The sequence below is a fragment of the Rhinoderma darwinii genome, chromosome 12 (genome assembly GCF_050947455.1).
Source record: "Rhinoderma darwinii isolate aRhiDar2 chromosome 12, aRhiDar2.hap1, whole genome shotgun sequence".
In the NCBI taxonomy this organism is placed as follows: Eukaryota; Metazoa; Chordata; class Amphibia; order Anura; family Rhinodermatidae; genus Rhinoderma; species Rhinoderma darwinii.
This window is the reverse complement of record NC_134698.1, coordinates 32,733,192-32,752,924: the sequence shown is the minus strand read 5'-3', so window position 1 is coordinate 32,752,924 and position 19,733 is coordinate 32,733,192. Positions and strand designations below refer to the sequence as shown.

The 19,733-nt window shown below is 40.6% G+C and overlaps 1 protein-coding gene across 11 annotated transcripts in view; it reads left to right on the top strand.

Annotated features, from left to right (window-relative positions):
- Nucleotides 1-19,733, top strand: part of MTA1 (metastasis associated 1) — a 329,558-nt gene that overhangs the window by 166,900 nt on the left and 142,925 nt on the right. For 5 of the 11 annotated variants that reach the window (XM_075844182.1, XM_075844190.1, XM_075844181.1 and 2 more), the window contains exons 15-16: nt 3,020-3,109; nt 3,196-3,348. In XM_075844182.1, coding sequence (XP_075700297.1) covers nt 3,020-3,109; nt 3,196-3,348 — 243 coding nt within the window. Of the gene's footprint in view, nt 1-3,019; nt 3,110-3,195; nt 3,349-4,265; nt 6,063-19,733 lie in introns of those variants that run through there. The other 6 variants (XM_075844191.1, XM_075844183.1, XM_075844186.1 and 3 more) reach the window with 3 other exon arrangements.

Genomic DNA, 19,733 nt, shown 5'->3' with positions numbered 1-19,733 from the left:
TTACATGTACCCCCACATTATAGATGGAATCACCAGCAATACTCAAACAAATATAGTACCAAGCAAAATCCGCTCTCCAAAAGCCAAATGGTGCTCCCTCGGCTCTGAACCCTACAGCGTGCCGAAACAGCAGTTTCCTTCAACATATATGGCATCATCATACCCGGGAGAACCCTTTTAACAATTTTTGGGGTGTGTGTCTCCAGCGTCATAAGCTTGGCATGACATATTTGCCACTGAATGGCATATCTAGGGAAAAATATAAATTTTTAATTTGCACCATCCGCAGCGCATTCATTTATGGAAAAGACCTGTGGGGTGAAAATGCTCACTACACCCCTTAATAAATGCCTTGAGGGGTGCAGTTTCCATAGTGGGGGTCACTTATCAGGGGTTTCTTTTTATTATTTCACATCTGAGCCTCTGCAGTTGTGAACCAATACTTTGTAAATCGCCAAATTAGGCCTCCACTCCGCATGGTACTCTTCACTCCTGAGCCCTGTCAGATGTCCAGGCAAAAGATTAGGGCCACATGTAGGGTGTTTCTAAAACGGGGAAACACCGCATAATAATTAGAGAGCTGTCTTGTTATGGTGACACCACATATTTGCATATCTATGGAAAAAAATCCGATTTTCACTCTGCAACATCGAGTGAACACTAATTTCTACAAAACACCTGCAGGGTTAAAATGCTTACTACACCCCTTGGTAAATGAATTGAGGGGTGTAGTTTCCAAAATGGGGTCCCTTCTGGGGGGTTTCCACTGTTTTGGGCCCACAGGCGCCCAGAAACCAATCCAGCAACATCTGCACTCCAAATGGCAGTCCTTCCCTTCTGAGCCCTGCCGTTTGCCCAAACAGCAGTTTATGACCACATATGGGGTATTGCCGTACTCGGGAGAAATTGCTTTACAAATGTTGGGTTCTTTTTTTCCTTTATTTGTTGAGAAAATGAAAAAATTTGCGCTAAAGCTACGTCTTATTGAAGAAAAAGGACTGTTTTTATTTTCACTGCCTAATTCTAATAAATTCTATGAAACATCTGTGGGGTCAAAATGCTCACTACACCGCTAGATGAATTCCTCAAGACGTGTAGTTTCCTAAATGGAGTCCCTTTTTGGGCGTTTTCATTGTTTTGTCCCCTCAGGGGCTTTGCAAATGTGACCTGGCCTCCGCAAAATCATTCCTGCTAAATGTGATCTCAAAAAGCCAAATAGTGCTCTTTCCCTTCTAAGCCTCGCCGTGTGTCCAAACAGCCGTTTATTACCACATGTGGGGTATTGTTTTACTCGGGAGAAATTGCTTTACAAATTTTGTGGTGCTTTTTCTCCTTCAGTCCTTCTGGAAATGAGAAAAAATTAGCTAAACCTAGATTTTTTTTGAAAAAATGTAGATTATTATTTTCAGGGCCTACTTCCAATAATTTCTGCAAAAAAACTGTGGGGTCAAATCGCTCACTATACCCCTAGATAATTTCCTCAATGGGTGTAGTTTCCAAAATGGGGTCACTTGTGGGGGGTTTCCACTGTTTTGTCCCCTCAGGGGCTTTGTAAATTTGACATGGCCTCCGCAAACCTTTCCTGCTAAATGTGAACTCCAAAAGCCAAATAGCGCTCTTTCCCTTCTCAGCCACACCGTGTCTCCAAACAACCGTTTATTACCACATGTGGGGTATTGTTTTACTCGGGAGAAATTGCTTTACAAATTTTGCGGTGCTTTTTCTCCTTTAGTCCTTGTGGAAATGAGAAAAAAATCGCTAAACCTACATTTTCTTTGAAGAAATGTTGATTTTAATTTTCACGGCCTACTTCCAATAATTTCTGTAAAAAACCTGTGCGGTCAAAATGCTCACTACACCCCTAGATAATTTCCTTAAGGTGTCTAGTTTCCCAGATGGGGTCACTTTTGGGGGATTTTTACTGTTTTGTCACTGCAAGAGCCTTTCAAACCTGACATGGTGCCTAAAATATATTCTAACAAAAATAAGGCCCCAAAATCCACTAGGTGCTACTTTGCTTCTGAGGCCGGTGCTTCATTCCAGTAGCACGCTACGGCCACATGTGGGATATTTCCTAAAACTGCAGAAACTGGGCAACAAATATTGAGTTGCATTTCTATGGTAAAACCTTCTGTGTTATAAAAAAAATTGTATTAAAAATTTATTTCTGCAGAAAAATATGAAATTTGTCAATTTCACCTCTACTTTGCTTTAATTCCTGTGAAATGTGTAAAGGGTTAAGACATTTTCTAAATGCTGTTTTGAATACTTTGAGGGGTGAAGTTTTTAAAATGGGGTGACTTTTTGGGGGTTTCTAATATATAAGGCCCTAAAATCCACTTCACAACTGAACTGGCCCCTGTAAAAATAGCCTTTTGAAATTTTCTTGAAAATGTGAGAAATTGCTGCTAAAGTTCTAAGCCTTGTGAGGTCATAGAAAAATAAATGGCATCGTTTTTTGAACATCCTATCTAAAGTAGACATATGGGTGATGTTAATTAGCAACAATTTTGTGTGGTATAACTGCCTGTCTTACAAGCAGATACATTTAAATTGAGAAAAATGCTAATTTTTGCAATTTTTCGCTAATTTTTGGTGTTTTTCACAATTAAATACTGAACATATCGAGCAAATTTTGCCAGTAACATAAAGTCCAATGTGTCACGAGAAAACAATCTCAGAATCGCTTGGATAGGTGAAAGCATTCCGGAGTTATTACCACATAAAGTGACACATGTCAGATTTGAAAAATGAGGCTCTGTCAGGAAGGTCAAAAGTGGCTAAAGAGGGAAGGGGTTAAAGCAAAGAGTTTTGTATTCAATTCCTCTTGGCTCTATTTGATATTTAGATTAAATAGTTGATGGCATTTGATATCGGGGAGCCTGGTGGTATATAACATTTCTCCTCTGGGGATCCATCTGTGAGCTTCCATTTGGCACCATGTCATAAACCTAATGTTACATGCTTGTAATGATATGATGGTGTCTTTATAATTTTGTATATGTTTGTCTTGTTTTAGGTACAACAAGGCTTCCAGAAGCTTCTAAATCACCACTGATGTTAAAACAAATTGCCCGAAAACCTCTAGAACAAGTCCTGAGATACATAGGTACTTTCTATCATTTTGTGGCACTTAAATATTCTTTCCTTCTCTAGAAAGCCGATTAAACTAATAGAAATCTTGTCATTTGCCAGAGGCACATCCATGCACTCCCAAGCCAGATTCAATCAGGAATATTTCCACAGGCATCAATAATTCCCTGACACCATCCAAATCTCCAGTTATCAACAATGGATCGCCAACAATACTGGGAAAACGCAGCTATGAGCAACATAATGGTATGGACGGTATGTGTCTTGTTTGTGTTTCTGTCCGTTAACTATTTTAAAGGGGTTTTTATTTTTGGCTTTAAAGAGGCTCTGTCACCAGATTATAAGTGCCCTATCTCCTACATAATCTGATCGGCGCTGTAATGTAGATAACACTGGTTTTTATTTTGAAAAACGATCAGTTTTGGCACAATCAGTTATGCACAATTTTAGATTTATGCTAATTAGTTTCTTAATAGACAACTGGGTGTGGTTTTACTTTTTACCAACTGGGCGTTGTACAGAGGAGTGTATGACGCTGACCAATCGGTGACCAATCCATGTCACACACTTCTCATTGTTCCAGCCCAGTGTTCCAGCGTGATTGTGGAGTGAAAGAAACTGGGCGGGAGCAATGAGAAGTGTATGACGCTGATTGGTCAGCGTCAATCACTCCTCTGTGCAACGCCCAGTTGGTAAAAAGTAGAAACACGCCCAGTTGTCTATTAAGAAATTAATTAGCATAAATCTAAAATTGTGCATAACTTTGTCAAAAATGATCGTTTTTCAAAATAAAAACCACTGTTATCTACATTACAGCGCCCATCAGATTATGTAGGAGATGGGGCACTTATAATCTGGTGACAGAGCCTCTTTAGGAATCAATTAAGAATAAATCTTCCCTTTAACTTGAGCCTAGAATACACTTCGTTCTGGCATCAAAAATTTTAAGGTAGAACTTATGTACAAACTCTTTGTTTGCCTGTTGAACTACTGTATAAGTTCTCCTTTTGTTTTCCCGGATGCACAGTACCAAATTTTAATTTCTAAAATATATGTAGCCTAATCCCGATTTCTAATTTCAGTGCACACAGTTTGTAATTTTTGTTGTCTGTCTTTGTACTCTTGTACAAAAGTTACATGTCAAGGGTTTATAACTTCAAACTGTGTTGCAGACTATTTTAAGGACAGATCAGCAAGCAAAGATGTTCGACTAAGCCCAATGGATGGAAAAAGAACGCTGTCCTTCCTTGCATGTAGAAAGGAGAAAATAATGAAGCAGATTAAACAGGACGGGGAGAGAAAATGGAGCACCTTTTAATTTGGACTGAAGCTGTGATGCATTCCTTTTTTTTTTTTTTTTTTCTTTTTTTGATAGGTGTTAACTTTTCTCTCCCCCAACGCTTTATTCCCAACATATACAAACGCTGTGAACTTCCATGATCAGGAACTGACTATTACTTCAATCTGGAATTCTATGTCTACAAAGTCTTCATGTTTCAATCATTTCCATTTCATCAACCAATATCCTTGAGGCCAGACTTTACAAAAAATATAATAATCCGGATTTCTCGCACATATCAAAGAGAAGCCTCAGACTGTGTTTTTTGTTTTTTTTTTGTTTTTTTTTTACATATAATATATTTTTTGTTATTTCAGTGTTTATTGGTTCATCCTCCATTTCCAACTTCAGTGTCTTTATTTTCTCACGTTTTACAGAACATTGTGGTTTACAGCTAATTGTAGGGCATAGACCAGTTGGATTTCCAATAACTGGATAAAAGTAATGCCACTGATTTGAATACTTAGCCCTTTACCTGCTTCATTTCTGTCACAATAATTTATACCTCGCTCAGCCGGCTTAACATACATTTTTATCTTTGTTACAGTTACAGCTGTGTTTTCTATATTTTTGCAGCATTTTTAGTCTTCCATGTTGATGGTAAATCTATATTTCCCACATGTCAAGGTTTAAAGCGACAATGTTAAAGGGGACATCCATAAATGACTGTTATGATACATCAATCAGACATGCCTAAAGAGCCATTTTGATGAGTGTTTAGAAGTTGGGGACTCCTACAGATGCTGAGACATAAAGGTTTTTTTTCTGAGTTTACATTAAAAAAAAACGGCTCTGTTTCTACCCGTTTTTTTTTTGTTTTTTTTCTTTCCTTTTATCCCTTTTTATAAATTTTCAGAAGGGTGACTGCACATGGCTGACCACGACTAAAAGGGGTTTTCTCAGGAGGGCAGCCCCTTTTTAAAAAGTAGCTGACGTGCGATCAGCTGACTTGGATCCAGCTTTTCTACTCCCAATCGGTTATTGCCAGGTGAAGTCATGTTATAGCATAAATTGAATGAATGGCCGTCCATGTAAAGCATCCCTTTTAATTAGTTATGCAATCCCTTTAATTGGAATCAATCGAGTTATGGAAATCTTTTAATAGAGCTAATCAGTTTTGGTAACTAAAGTGTTGGGCATTTATTTCTGTGGAGCCAGCACCGGGACCTGTTCTTTCACAGCATCCGTAGTGATCCCTGCTGTCAGACCCACACCGATGTGACTCTTATAACGCATTTGATTGACATGTCAAGTCATTCAGTGAAAACGTCCCTTGAGCAAGTACCTTCCTTGGCTATTCCTTGGCACCCCTGTCAGCATTGCCGATGGTATCTTTGCTTGTGAACCTTCCTTAGGGGAAATCCTATGCACTCCCCAGTTTACTGTTAAAATGTGTAAAACCTATTTTTAAAGGGTCATGAGTGTCATATTTGCTACAACAAAATATAATTTATTTTTTTAAGCCTTTCTTACAATAAACTCTTGTTTATATGTAACTGTGTTATTTATACGTAATCTTCTCCTGGCTCTATTAGACAGATTTCTGTTTATCTTCACAAAATAAAGATGGAAGACTGTCACCGCATTATCAGTGCCCTGTCTTCTACATAATCTGATCGGCGCTGTAATGTAGATAACAGTGGCTTTTATTTTGAAAAACGATTCTTTTTGCGGCAAGTTATGAGCAACTTTAGATTTATGCGAATTAGTTTCTTAATAGACAACTGGGTGTGTTTTTACTTTTTACCAACTGGGCGTTGTACAGAGGAGTGTATGACGCTGACCAATCAGTGATCAATCCGCATCATACACTTCTCATTGTTCCAGCCCAGCTTCTTTCACTGCACAATCACACTGGGCTGGAACAATGAGAAGTGTATGATACTGATTGGTCAGCGTTATACACTCCTCTGTACAACACCCAGTTGGTAAAAAGTAAAAACACGCCCAGTTGTCTATTAAGAAAGTAATTAGCATAAATCTAAAATTGCTCATAACTTGCTCAAAAATGATTGTTTTTCAAAATAAAAACCACTGTTATCTACATTACAGCGCCAATCAGATTATGTAGGAGATAGGGCACTTATAATCTGGTGACAGAGCCTCTTTAACTTAAATCTGTTCTTGTCAGAAATAACCAGATTGCTTTCTATTTTTTTCTGCAACTGCCAAAATACAGTATAAAACGTTAAACTTTCTTAAATTATTGTATTATTTATATGTAGATTTGTTATGAAAAGATTTTTGAAAAAATATGCTTTTTTCTTCTTTTTTATTTTTTGTATGTTGATTAATTATGTGACATGACCTCAATGAGTTTTTCTACTTGGTTTCTAAATTTAGTATTTCTGATCATATCAATACAAAGGTCCATATTATCTATAAACTTTTTCTATATAGAAACTCCAAGCCATACAGTTATGGCCCGTTTTGGCCCTCTGGGGTTTTGTCCCTTCACATCTCTTAAGTATAATATGAAGAATTTGATTCTGTAGTTGTTTTTCACTATTATGGGTTGATCACTGTTGTAAACTGTTGACAAATTACAGTTTAAGAGGTCAAATAAATAATTTTTTTTCAAAGATTATGGGCGGTTGGTGTGAAATTTTAATAATCTGAATAAATATAAAGTAATTGTATATATGATTTTCAGTATATAACCTGTAGTGTGGAATCTTTCAAAGAAAACGTTTTCTATCAGGTCAGTAATGAAGAAATTATTTCTTGCTTTTATCTTTTATGCTACAGTTGGGTAAATTTAAAAGTAAAAATGGTTAAATTGAAACACCGGGCAGAAATATAGTTTTTTATGAGATTGACCCACTTGGGTTAATAAGCAAACCGTTTGTACCTTTCTTCCCCCAAATTGGATCCATAAGACTAGGGCTACATGACGGCTTTGGTCAAGACACCGGTCCCACGATCACAAAACTTCGAGTCACCCAGCCTGCATCGCAGCTAATGAAAGTCTCATGATTGCAACACAGCGATTTTCGGCTACGCGACCAGAGTTGCCGTGTAGCCCAGCCTAAAAGTACTTCCCATCATAGGAAACGAAACCGCTGCGGCATAGTTCAGGGAGACCAGCTGTAGCACGGACGTCATTGCCATCTGCAGGAGAGCGGGCAGCATTGACATCAGTGCTCAGTTTCACTTTAATCCTCCTGAAATGACAGAACTAATAAAGAAATTAATTGAAAAAATTCTTCTTAGATTGGCTGCTTTCATTGGCGCCATCTAAGGAATACAGCCTTAATTTGCGACATTACTATGGCCTTGAACGATTGACAGAATACTGCATCTGTAAACTGCTCCAGTATTCTTTGGGGATTAAGTTTATCAAAAGTGAACAATTTGATTTACATTTCATGCAAGAAAAAATAGGAAAAACTGTTTTTGGATAGATGATGACTACACTACTGTGTGAATTTGGAGTTGCACGACAGTCTCACAAGTGACTCATCCACAGAAATTAACTTTATGTGCAATTCAATGCATCTGTGACACTGAAAGGCACCAAGCTTGTATTTTGATGCAATGTCGAGACTTGCGATAGAAGTGAATTGGGGTCAAGGCAGTCAAACAAGTTTCCCCATCCTTTTCTGTTGCAGTGCAATGAAAGGTGAAATAAGTTTCTTATCTCAAACTGCATGAAAGTAAATTTTACATGACTGGCCTGGCGAAAGTCACACCTAACACGATAATTCATTGTAGCCTCCAGATAGTTGCTTTATTTTAATAAATGTTAAGATGTTAGCAATTTGTTTGGTCTTCTTCAAGAATGTAACATTTATTTGATCATTCGCTCAATTATAATTACTAGTCAAAATTTGACTGGAGAAACCTGTTCTCATAGGGGCTAATTGAAGTAATAATAGTACATCTTAACCCCTTAGGGACGAAGCCATTTTTTGATTTTCGTTTTTAACTCCCTACATTACATAAGCCATAACTTTTTTTCTTTTCTCTGTCAATAGAGTGATGTGGGGGCTTATTTTTTGCAGGAGGAGTTGTAGCTTCTGATACCATTTTATAGTTCCATATAATGTACTGGGAAACTGGAAAAAAATTCTTTGTGGGCCGAGGTTGGAAAAAAATTGTCATTCCTCAATTGGTTTTTGGGTTTCATTTTTACGGCTTTCACCGTGCGGTAAAAACGACAATTTATCTTTATTCTGTGGCTCAATACGATTACGGTGATACCACATTTATATGGTTTTTCGAGTACATCCCTCATGGCAGCACCACAGGAGGTTGTCCTATTGACCTCTATAGGGACAGGAAGACAGAGAGGTTAAAAGACCCCTCCCACCACCCACTTGAAAGTGTTGTTCCTGTCCCTACAGGGTCAGGAGCAGAGAGACGTCGCTCCTGTGTTGCTGCAGGAGAATAAACTCGGGCAGGGGGCAAGATCGGGGGGTCCGTGCACTCCCCCCCACCCCCTCTTCTCTTCCCCCTAAAGCCTAGGCTAACACCCCTCTGACGAGAGGTCCCTTAGCTCCCAACCTAAGACACCAGGATTCCCAAGCAGCCTTCGGCCGGGCCGCGTGACCAGGCGGGGACCGGCTGCTCCATAGGTTTGGACGCACCGGCAGGGTATCCGCGCCGCATAGCAGGCCTCAGTCGCCGGCTATGACGCGGCCGCACCTCAGCCAATAGCCGCGTCCGGAAATTACGTCGGGCTACTTCCGGTCCGCCGCCATCTTGGAAGGCGGGAAATTCAAAACGCCCGCATTTAAAGGGACACACACAGGTATGTAGTTAGAGCTGATACCTCCAACGGATTGATTTTGTGGATTGCATATTGCTTTGCCTGTTACCTGTTGCGGAATGGAACTTCCTCGTTCTGACGGAACTCCAGATATGTCCCAGGGTCACGTGAGTCTCACCCTTGGGTTATGACTCCTTATGTATCTACACCATACTTTACCTACCTTCTGTTTTCTCTAGGATAAAGATTCCTCTCAGAGACAAACTGATAAAAAGGTTAAAGAATGTGCGACTTGTGCAAAAAAATTGCCAGAGTCACATAGGAAACAATTGTGTCAGGATTGTATTGAAAAAGTACTAAAAGAGGAACAACCAACGTTTATGTCTGAACTTAGGGCTATGATTCGTGAAGAAGTGAGTCAGTCAGTAGCCTCCCTCGCCCCTCCTCAAGAAACTCCCTCACACTCCCGGGCAAAAAGACCACGGATTGAAGTGGATCAAAAATATTGTCCTCCTTCTCAGGGGTCTGACTCTGAGCAGGAGTGTTATTACCTATCAGAGGGTGAGTTAGAAGGAAAGGAACTCTTGCCTTCAACTTCATCCAGTCAAGAGAAAAAACTTTTCTTCTCTTCCGAGATGTCTGATACCTTAATCCAGGCAATACGGGAAACCATGGATATTCCCGAAGAAGACCAACCACATACCATCCAGGATGAGATGTTTGGGGGTCTAACGGAAAAGAAAACAAAGGTTTTTCCGGTAAACGAAAATCTTAAGCGAATGGTGACAACTGAATGGGAAGATTCAGAAAAGAGGCTCTTCATTTTAAGAGAGTTTAAAAACAGACTTCTCTTTGATTCAGAAGACACTAAACCTTGGGATGAGATCCCAAAAGTACATGTCCCAGTAGCCAGAGTTGCTATAAAAAAAACGAAATCCCATTTGAGGATTCCTCTGTTGAAGGACGCCATGGACCGAAAGGCAGACGAGCTACTGAAAAGAGCTTGGGAATCTTCCTCTGCTGTGATCTCTACGAATATCGCGGCCACATCAGTAGCAAGAGCAATGTTTTTATATGGTTAAACCAGTTGGAGACCCATTTGATGATGAAGACATCACGACAAGATCTATTAGAATCTCTACCCTTACTAAAGATGGCAACCGGATTCTTGGTAGACGCTTCAGCGGAATCCATTAGATTTACTGCCAGGAATGGGGCTCTCTCAAATGCTGCTAGAAGAGCATTATGGCTCAAAATGTGGTCAGGAGATACGAAGTCCAAGAACAAATTGTGTTCTATCCCGTTTACAGGGTCTCTGATGTTCGGTCCTCTCCTGGATAGCATGCTGGAGAATGCAGCAGATAGGAAAAAGGGGTTTCCGGAAGGGAAACAAAAAAAAACCCTCAGTTTGATAAAGGGAACCTACCTTACAGAACTACAGCGGGAAAGGGAAGTCCGGTCGCTGGAGTTACCCCAAAGGAAGAAGGGGTCGAGGATAATTCATTTCAGCCCTCAAAGCAATGACACCAAGAGTGTGGCGGGAAGACTCCTACAATTTTATCCCAAATGGACCGGAATAACCCAGAACCCCTGGGTTCTAAAGATTATAGAAGAAGGGTACAAAATAGAATTTTCCTCCAGAGAAATTTCTAGTAACCCATTATGAAGCAAAAAGACCTTCATCAGATCCTTATCCGGGACGTCCAGAAACTACTCAAATTGAGAGCAATTACTCCAGTTCCCCACAACGAAAAATTCAAAGGCCACTATTCAAAGATTTTGTTAGTCAAAAAACCATATGGTTCCTACAGGACAATAATCAACCTGAAGGTCCTGAACAAGTGGGTGAAATATCGAAAATTCAAGATGGAGTCTATATCAGATCGACTATTCCTCTAATAAGGGAGGAGGCATCCATGTGTACGATCGATTTAAAAGATGCGTATTATCACGTTCCTAGCCACCCCGCTTACCAGAGATTTCTCAGATTCGCGATTCAGAACGGTCCTTCCATTCTCCACTTCCAGTTTGTCTGCCTCCCTTTAGGCATTTCCTCCGCCCCCAGAATTTTTACAAAAATTATGGCAGAGATCATGGCATTCGTAAGAAGTCGGAGCATAGTAATTATCCCATATCTAGACGACTTCTTGTTGACAGCAGATACTCTGTCTATCTTAGACAGTCATCGGTCACAGGTTCTTTCCCTACTACAGGAATTGGGATGGATAATCAACTTTCAAAAGTCAAGTCTTCCTCCCCAAAAACAGAAGGTCTTCTTAGGAGGTCTACTAGACTCCTCCCTTCAACATTCCTTTCTCCCAAGGAAGAAACAAATACTCCTACTGGCAGAAGTAAGGACATTTTGGGGTAAAGACGCCTGTTCCATAAGGGAATGTATGCGGATGTTGGGAATGATGTCTTGCATCCAATCTATTCCATGGAGTCAATTTCACTCCAGACCCTTACAGAATCTGATCCTGTCCCAGTGGGATCGAAAACAGGACTCCTTGAATTCAAATTTCCGAGACCGTGAAATCATCCCTCCTGTGGTGGCTCTGCACAAACATAGACAAGGGAGTCCCTAGAGAATGGTCCCTAAACAGTGAAGTCTTTCTGTCCTTAACCCGAAGATGTGGTTATCCACAAATAGACCTGTTTGCCACATGGAAAAACTCCCAAGTAGAGACATTCTTCTCCCTAAATCTCAAAGACAACCTATTGGGAGTAGATGCATTGTCCCAACCCTGGGACATGGATCTGGCCTATGCCTTTCCTCCGTTTCCTCTAATACCAATGGTATTAAGAAAAATCCAGGAAGATTTGACAAAGCTCATCATTATTCTTCCCTATTGGCCAAAAAGAAGCTGGTTTCCAATCGTAAAATACCTAGCGTTGGAAGACCCTATCATGCTCCCAGTCAAGGAGAATCTTCTCTCCCAGGGTCCCTTATTCTTTCAGGGAATAGAAACTCTGAAGTTGTCAACCTGGATCCTGAAAGGCAGATCTTGAGAAACCACGGTTTGTCAGATGAGGTAATTTCAACTATCTTATCAAGTCATAAAGAAGTTACATCAAAAAATTTGGAAGAAATTCTGTTCCTGGTATGGAGACCCAGGACCAGACCCCTTTTCTCCCAACATCGCGAAAATCCTAGATTTTTTTACAATCTGGATTCAAAAAAGGGCTTAGCCCTAGTACCTTAAAAGTGCAAATTTCAGCCTTTGGTAATTTTTTTTAACACTCCCTTGGCTGAACATCGGTGGATCAGAAGATACACTCAAGCAGTCTCTAAACTGAAACCTTCCCTAAAGAAATCAGTTCCTACCTGGGATTTGAATGTAGTGTTAACGGCTCTTTGTGATCCCCCCCTTTGAGCCGCTCGACACGATTAGTATGCATTTTTTAACTCTAAAAGCTGCATTCTTAGTCGCTATTACTTCAGCAAGAAGGATTGGAGAAATCCAATCTCTGTCGGTCATAGAAACCTACCTAAAAGTACAAGAAAATAAGATCATTCTAAAGCTGGATCCTTCCTTTATTCCAAAGGTATCTACTGCTTTCCATAGGGAACAAGAAATAATTCTACCTTCATTTTATCCAGATCCTAAAAACCAACAAGAAGAAAAATTCCATTGCCTGGATGTCAGGCGAACAATTCTTCAGTATCTGGATACAACCTCCTCCTGGAGACCAGATAAAAATCTATTTGTCCTGTATGGGGGAATGAATAGAGGAAAGAAAGCCTCAAAAGGCTATCTAGCGAGATGGGTAAAAACTACCATACAAGAAGCCTACAAGTCCCAAGGACTATGTGCCCCACAAGGCATCAGAGCCCATTCAATGAGGGCAGTTTCGGCATCCTGGGCAGAAAGAAGAGAAGCCTCTATCGACTAAATCTGCAGAGCTGCCACTTGGTTAAGCCATCATACGTTTTGCAAACATTATAGGCTAGATGTTATGTCAGATACGGATTTAAGTTTTGGACGGAAAGTCCTCCAATCCGTAGTCCCGCTCTGAGCATTATAATTTGGTATTGCTCCTGTGGTGCGGTCATGAGGGATGTACTGGAAAGTAGGAATTAGACCTAATTGTATTTCCAGGAATCCATCATGACAGCACCCTTACATTCCCTCCCTTATTGAAATTCTGATTTGTGCAAGTAACATGTCCGTTATTATCCCTAGAAATAAAATAGGGTTGCATCCATCCTGGTGTAGTAATTGAAAAACACTGGCAAGTGGGTGGTGGGAGGGGCCTTTTAACCTCTCTGTCTTCCTGTCCCTATAGAGGTCAATAGGGCAACCTCCTGTGGTGCTGTCATAATGGATTCCTGGAAATACAATTACCGGTAGGTCTAATTCCTACTTTTTTTTTATATTTTACTACTTTTATTGGTAATAAACTTTTTGTTAATGTTTTGTGTCAACACATTCTGAGAGCCATAACTTTTTTTTTATTTCTTCACCGATTGAGGGCTTATTTTTTGCGGGACTAGCTGTAGTTTTTTGGTACGTAGAGCTTTTTAATCACTTTTTATTAATTTTTTTTTGAGAGCTAAGATGACCAAAAAGTGATTTTGGCGGTTTTACTTTTTTTCTTTTACAGCGTTGACCGTGCGCATTAAATAACGCCATATTGTAATAGCTCAGACTTTTACGGACGCAGCTATACCAGTTTGGTTTACTTTTTTATTTTTTACATTACTTTAGGGGAAAAATTGGAAAAGGTTTTTCTTTAACTTAATATTTTAGTATTTTTTTTTCCACTACTAAAACTTTTTTAACTTTTTTTTTTTTTACACACCTTATTAGACCCCCTAGGGGACTTGAACCAGCGATCGTTGGATCTCTGGTACAATATACTGCAATGCTAATGTATTGTAGTATATTTTAATAGTTCAGACTTTACGGATGTGGCGATACCAATTGTGTTTATTTTTTTTGTACAATGCTTTAGGGGGAAAATGGGAAAAGGTTTTTTTTTTAAACTTTTAATATATATTTTATTTTTACATAAAAAAACAAAAACTATACTATTTACGTTGTATCGCTTGCACTATATACTGCAATACTAATGTATTGCAGTATACCGTCTTTCTGACAGGCTTCTATTATCTTAATAGGAGCACAAAGATGGCGGACCTGGGGGCCTTCATTAGGCCCCCAGGCTGCCATAGCAACCATCGCCACCCTGCGATTGCATTGCAGGGTGTGTGATGAGCTGCTAGAGGGGTGTTGCCCCCTCTTTCTAACTATTTTTAAATTCTGCGGTTGCTATTGATGTATGGATACGTCAAATGTCGTGAAGAGTTTAAGACACGCCCTTAGAATAAGCCCCACCCTTCTGTTCTCCAACCAAAAATTGAAGAGATCAGCAGGAATTAAACTGCTAGGAATTGGTGTTTGCCCTTGTATCAGTAAGTATTGTGATTTCAGTAGGAATTGACCCCTGTGTTCTCTGCAGGATTTCTACAAAGACTGTTTCCTCACAACATGCAGAACATCCTGCTGACTGGCAAACCGTGGGAGCAAGTTTATCTCCTGTTCCGTTTTATCATTCATTTTTAGGTTTAGTGATCCTTTAAAATGTTAGTGTGAACAGCTTAGTGTACCATTTTCCTATTAGAATTAAATTCCCCCAAACAAAAAACTTTCAATTGTCTCCATGACACGAAAAACAAAACAAAAACAGAGCTTTATCATGCAAGTATGGGAGATGCGGTTCTTTTATTATGCAGACAGTGAACCGAATGGTGGAGGTCCCAGGAAAGGGATAATCTGAATATTGTTAAATGAGACAGCACAGATGAACAGAAATTTCTGGACTATATATTGTATTTGTATACGTGTAGAGATTATTATCATGTTTAGTCAAGATCTTTGCTGGTCAAAACTATTTTTGACTGGAGAACCACATTGACGCATGAAATTATAGACAAATAGTAGCCTTGGCAAATCTTGTTGCATGCATTGGACTGTTTGTGCCCCCCCCCCAGTGTTTTATAGAGTTTGCAGGCAACCGCACATCCACAGACTAGAAGAAGATACCACGCCACCAGGCTGCCTCTGTATGCCGGAAGCTATACTGTGGCCGGAAGCAGAATGCTCTAACCACTGTATAGTGGCCTTTCTGCAGTACTGCAGCTCTGCTCCTAATCAAGTAAATAGGCATGCCGTGCAGACTGTTCATGAGTTTTACGCAGCGTGTGTGTCCGCTGCGTAAAACTCACGACATGTCCTATATTTGTGCGTTGTTCGCGCATCACGCACCCATTGAAGTCAATGGGTGCGTGAAAATCACGCGCAGCACACAGAAGCAATTCCGTGTGACGCGCGTGATTCGCGCAACAGCGGTAAGAACTGCTTTTCTGTTTACAAACATAGTGTCATAATGATGGAGGCTGCGTGAAAATCACGCAGCTGAGACACGGAGCTGTTAAGTACCTTTTGCGCACGCAAAACGCTGCGTTTTTTGCACGCGCAAAATGCACACGCTTGTGTAAATCCGGCCTTACTGATACAAGGGCAAACACCAATTCCTAGCAGTTTAATTCCTGCTGATCTCTTCCATTTTCGGTTGGAGAACAGCAGACGGGTGGGGCTTATTCTAAGGATGTGTGTCTTAAACCCTTCCCAACATTTGATGTATCTGTAAAGGATCTGCCAGGCACAGCTTCTGTGTCAACGCCCATAGGTAATCAGTCTGCACCTGCTTCTATGTCTGTGAGACTGACTCCATCTTCCACCACTCAGGATGGCAGGCTTAGGAGTGGGAGAGCCTATCACAGCCTGGCCAGACGGAGCTAGCTCCCGCCCTCTGTCTATTTATACCTGCCTTTCCTGTTCCTCCTTGCTTGTGATTCTTCTCGTTTGGTTTCCTGGCCCTGCTGCAGCTTCTTGAACTATTTGACCCTGCTTCATATTGACCCTGGCTTACTGACTACTCTCCTGCTCTGCGTTTGGTACCTCGTACACTCCTGGTTTGACTCGTCTCGTTCACCACTCTTGTTGCTCACGGTGTTGCCGCGGGCAACTGCCCAATTTCCCTTAGCTTCTGTGTACCCTTGTCTGTTTGTCTGTCATGCACTTATTGAGCGTAGGGACCGTCGCCCAGTTGTACCCCGTCACCTAGGGCGGGTCGTTGCAAGTAGGCAGGGACTGAGTGGCGGGTAGATTAGGGCTCACTTGTCTGTTTCCCTACCCCTATCACTACAGTATCCATATATCAATAGCAACCACGGCATTTAAATAGTCAGAAAGAGGGGGCGACCCCCCCCCCCCTCTAGCAGCTCATCACACACCCTGCAATGTAATCACGGGGTGGCGATGGTTGCTATGGCAGCCTGGGGGCCTAATGAAGGCCCCCAGGTCCGCCATCTTTGTGCTCCTATTAAGAGAATTAATAGAAGCCTGTCAAAGACGGTATACTGCAATACATTAGTATTGCTGTCACGTACACTCTGCCTGCGGCTCCCTCGGTCTCCAGGACATCGAGAGTTACTCGCTCGGGCGTCGCCGGCCTGGCAGACTGAGGCAGTCTGCAGCCAATAGGAGCTCCGGAGCGTCAGGCCAATCAAAGCCTGGCTGATGTTCTTGAGCTCCCAATTTCTCCTTATTTAGTTCAGCCTGGGATAGTAGGCCTTTGTAATTAGAGTTACCGTGCCTGGTGCTTTCCCTTGTTTCAGACTTCCCTGAGCGACTTGCATTTTGACTCCTTGTGACCTGACACCGGCTGGACTCCTGACTTCTCTTTGCCTTTTGACTTTTGTTTGTTCCGCACTCACCCGGTTTGACCCTGCCTGCCTGACTCTGCCTTTTTGCACCCAGACTTGTCCGCGGCGCAATTGCCCTGCCTCTCCCTCCGTGTACTTCCCAGGTGACCCTTTGTTATTTTGTACTGTCTCTCTTGTCCGTTTGTCACTTGTACCAGAATAGGGAACGCCGCCCAGTTGTGCACTGCTGTTTAGATCGGGTCGTACAAGTAGGTTTGGGAAGAACAGGGACCTCACTGTGTATTTGTTGACGACAATTGCAGTATATAGTGCAAGCAATCCAACGTAAATAGTATAGATTTTTTTTTATGTGAAAAAAAAATAATATTAAAAGTTCCAAAAAAAAAACCTTTTCCCATTTTCCCTCTAAAGCATTGTACAAAAATAAACATTATTGGTATCGCCGGATCCGTAAAAGTCTGAACTATTACAATATATCATTATTTAACCCACGCGGTGTACGCCGTAAAAAAAAAAATGTAAGCGCCAGAATCGCTATTTTTTTCGTCGCCTCAAAAAAATGGAATAAAAAGTGATAAAAATCTTGCATGTACCCCAAAATGTTATCATTAAAAGCTACAGCTTATCCCGCAAAAAATAAGCCCTCATACCACTTAATTGACAGAAAAATAAAAAAGTTATGGCTCTCAGAATTTGGCGACATAAATTAAATTTTGTACACTTTACTTTTTCCTTGTAAAAGTAGTAAAGTATAGAAAAAACTATATATATATATATATATATATATATATATATATATATATATATATTTGGTATCGCCGTAATCTTTAACATGTCTTTAATATGTCGTTTTATTTGCACAGTGAATTCTGTAAAAACGAAGCGCAAAAAACAATGGAGGAATCAGTTTTTTTAGTTTCATTTTGTACCCCACAAAGACATTTTTCCCCATTTCCTAGTACATTATATAGCACAATAAATGGCGCTACGAAAAACTACAACTCGTCCCGCAAAAATTAAGCCCTCATAGGACTATATCGATGAAAAAATGAAAAAGTTATGACTTTTGGAAAGTGGGGAGGAAAAACGAAAATTTAAATCTGAAAGTTGTTTACGACAGGAAGGGGTTAATTGTGTCCTACTTCAGATAGGGTGGAGGCACCTGCTGCAACTAGTTGTCTTACAGCCAGAAACAGGATAGTGAGCAGGAGGAAGGGGCTGCTATCCTGAGACACATTACAGATTTCTTTTATATATTTCTCCGTTTTAATTGTAATATGAGAAAATAAAAAGAAAGGAGGAGATTAAGGAAGGAATTGCTGAGATTTTTTTATTTTCAATGTGTAGTGTTCCTTTAAGAGTAAGGTCTCATCCACATGGCTATGTTACCGCTGTGTTTTGTACAGAGCGTTAATAGGGCTCCTAATCTAGTGCATGAATGCACCCAACATCACACACCGTTTTCTATTACCTAAGGCCTCATGCACACGACCATTCCCGTAATTACGGGCACGGGCAGCCGGCTGTTTTTACGGGCCGTGCTCCCATTATAAAGTATAGTAGCAAATAGTTTATGGGCCCGTAATTAAAGGCCGTAATTACGGTCATTTTTACGTTCGTGTGCATGGGGATAAATTTGTGCAAGTCAAAAGAAATAAACAAAACGTGCCGTGCTCCATTAGATGCTGTATGTTGGAGGGATTTTAGAGGAGAATAGAAAGTGTACATGCGGCACCCCACACAGCCTAAATGACAGCACGTTAGCCATACGAAGAAGAAAGCCCTAAAAAAAATACAAAGAAACCTGTCTAGAGTGTATAGACACCTAATTATTTCAGGGTGGAGAGTTAACTGATATAGACGCAATCTTAGGCCTTATTCACACCGTGTTTGTTTTTCGTGCATAAACGCAGTGTTTTTCTTGTGTTGCAGTTCCGTGTGACATCCGTGTACAGTGCGCGTCTGCGTTTTTTATGCGCGTATGTCAGTTTTTTACGTTGGCAAAAAAAAAAAAGACTGAAGGAGTTTTTTTTGTTTTTTTCTCATGTCTTTAGCAACTGTTGCGTGAAGAACGGACAGCACATGGATGACGTCCATGTGCTGTCCATTTTTTTTTTCACGCACCCATTGACTTCAAAGGGCTGCGTGGTGCACAAAAACGCACCAAAATAGGACATGCAGTAAGTTTCATGCAACTGACGCACGTTGCGTGAAAAACAACGCATGTCTGAATAGTCCCATTGATTTTCATAGGTCCGTGTGGTGTCCATGAAAAAAACGGACTGCGCGTGAACGTGACATACGCTCATTAACCCCTTAGCGCACCAGGACGCACCGGTACGTCCTGCATTGAAGTGCTGTCAAAGGACAAGGTGACAGAACTGTGCCGTCAACTGTTTATGACCGTTGACCGGCACAGTAAGACGACAGGGGACCATTCACAACGGGAGGCGAAGCCTAATAGGCTTGCTGCATAGCTGACAGCTCTAATACACTGCACTATATAGGTAGTGCAGTGTATTAGAATAGCGATCAGGGCTTCATGCCTTCAAGTTCCCTAGTGGGACACAAAAAAAAGTTTAAACAAGTTAATAAAAATGTTGTAAAAAAGTAAAAAAAAATAAGTTTCATGTTAAAAAACACTAACAGCCTTTTTTCCTATAATAAGTCTTTTATTATAGGAAAAACCAAAAACATAAAAAAAGTACACATATGTGGTATCCCCGCGTCCGTAACGACCCAAACTATAAAAATATCACGCTATTTTACCCGTACGGTGAACACCGTAAATTTTTTTTATAAAAAACTATTCCAGAATCGCTGTTTGTTAGTTACTACCCCTCGCAAAACAGAATAAA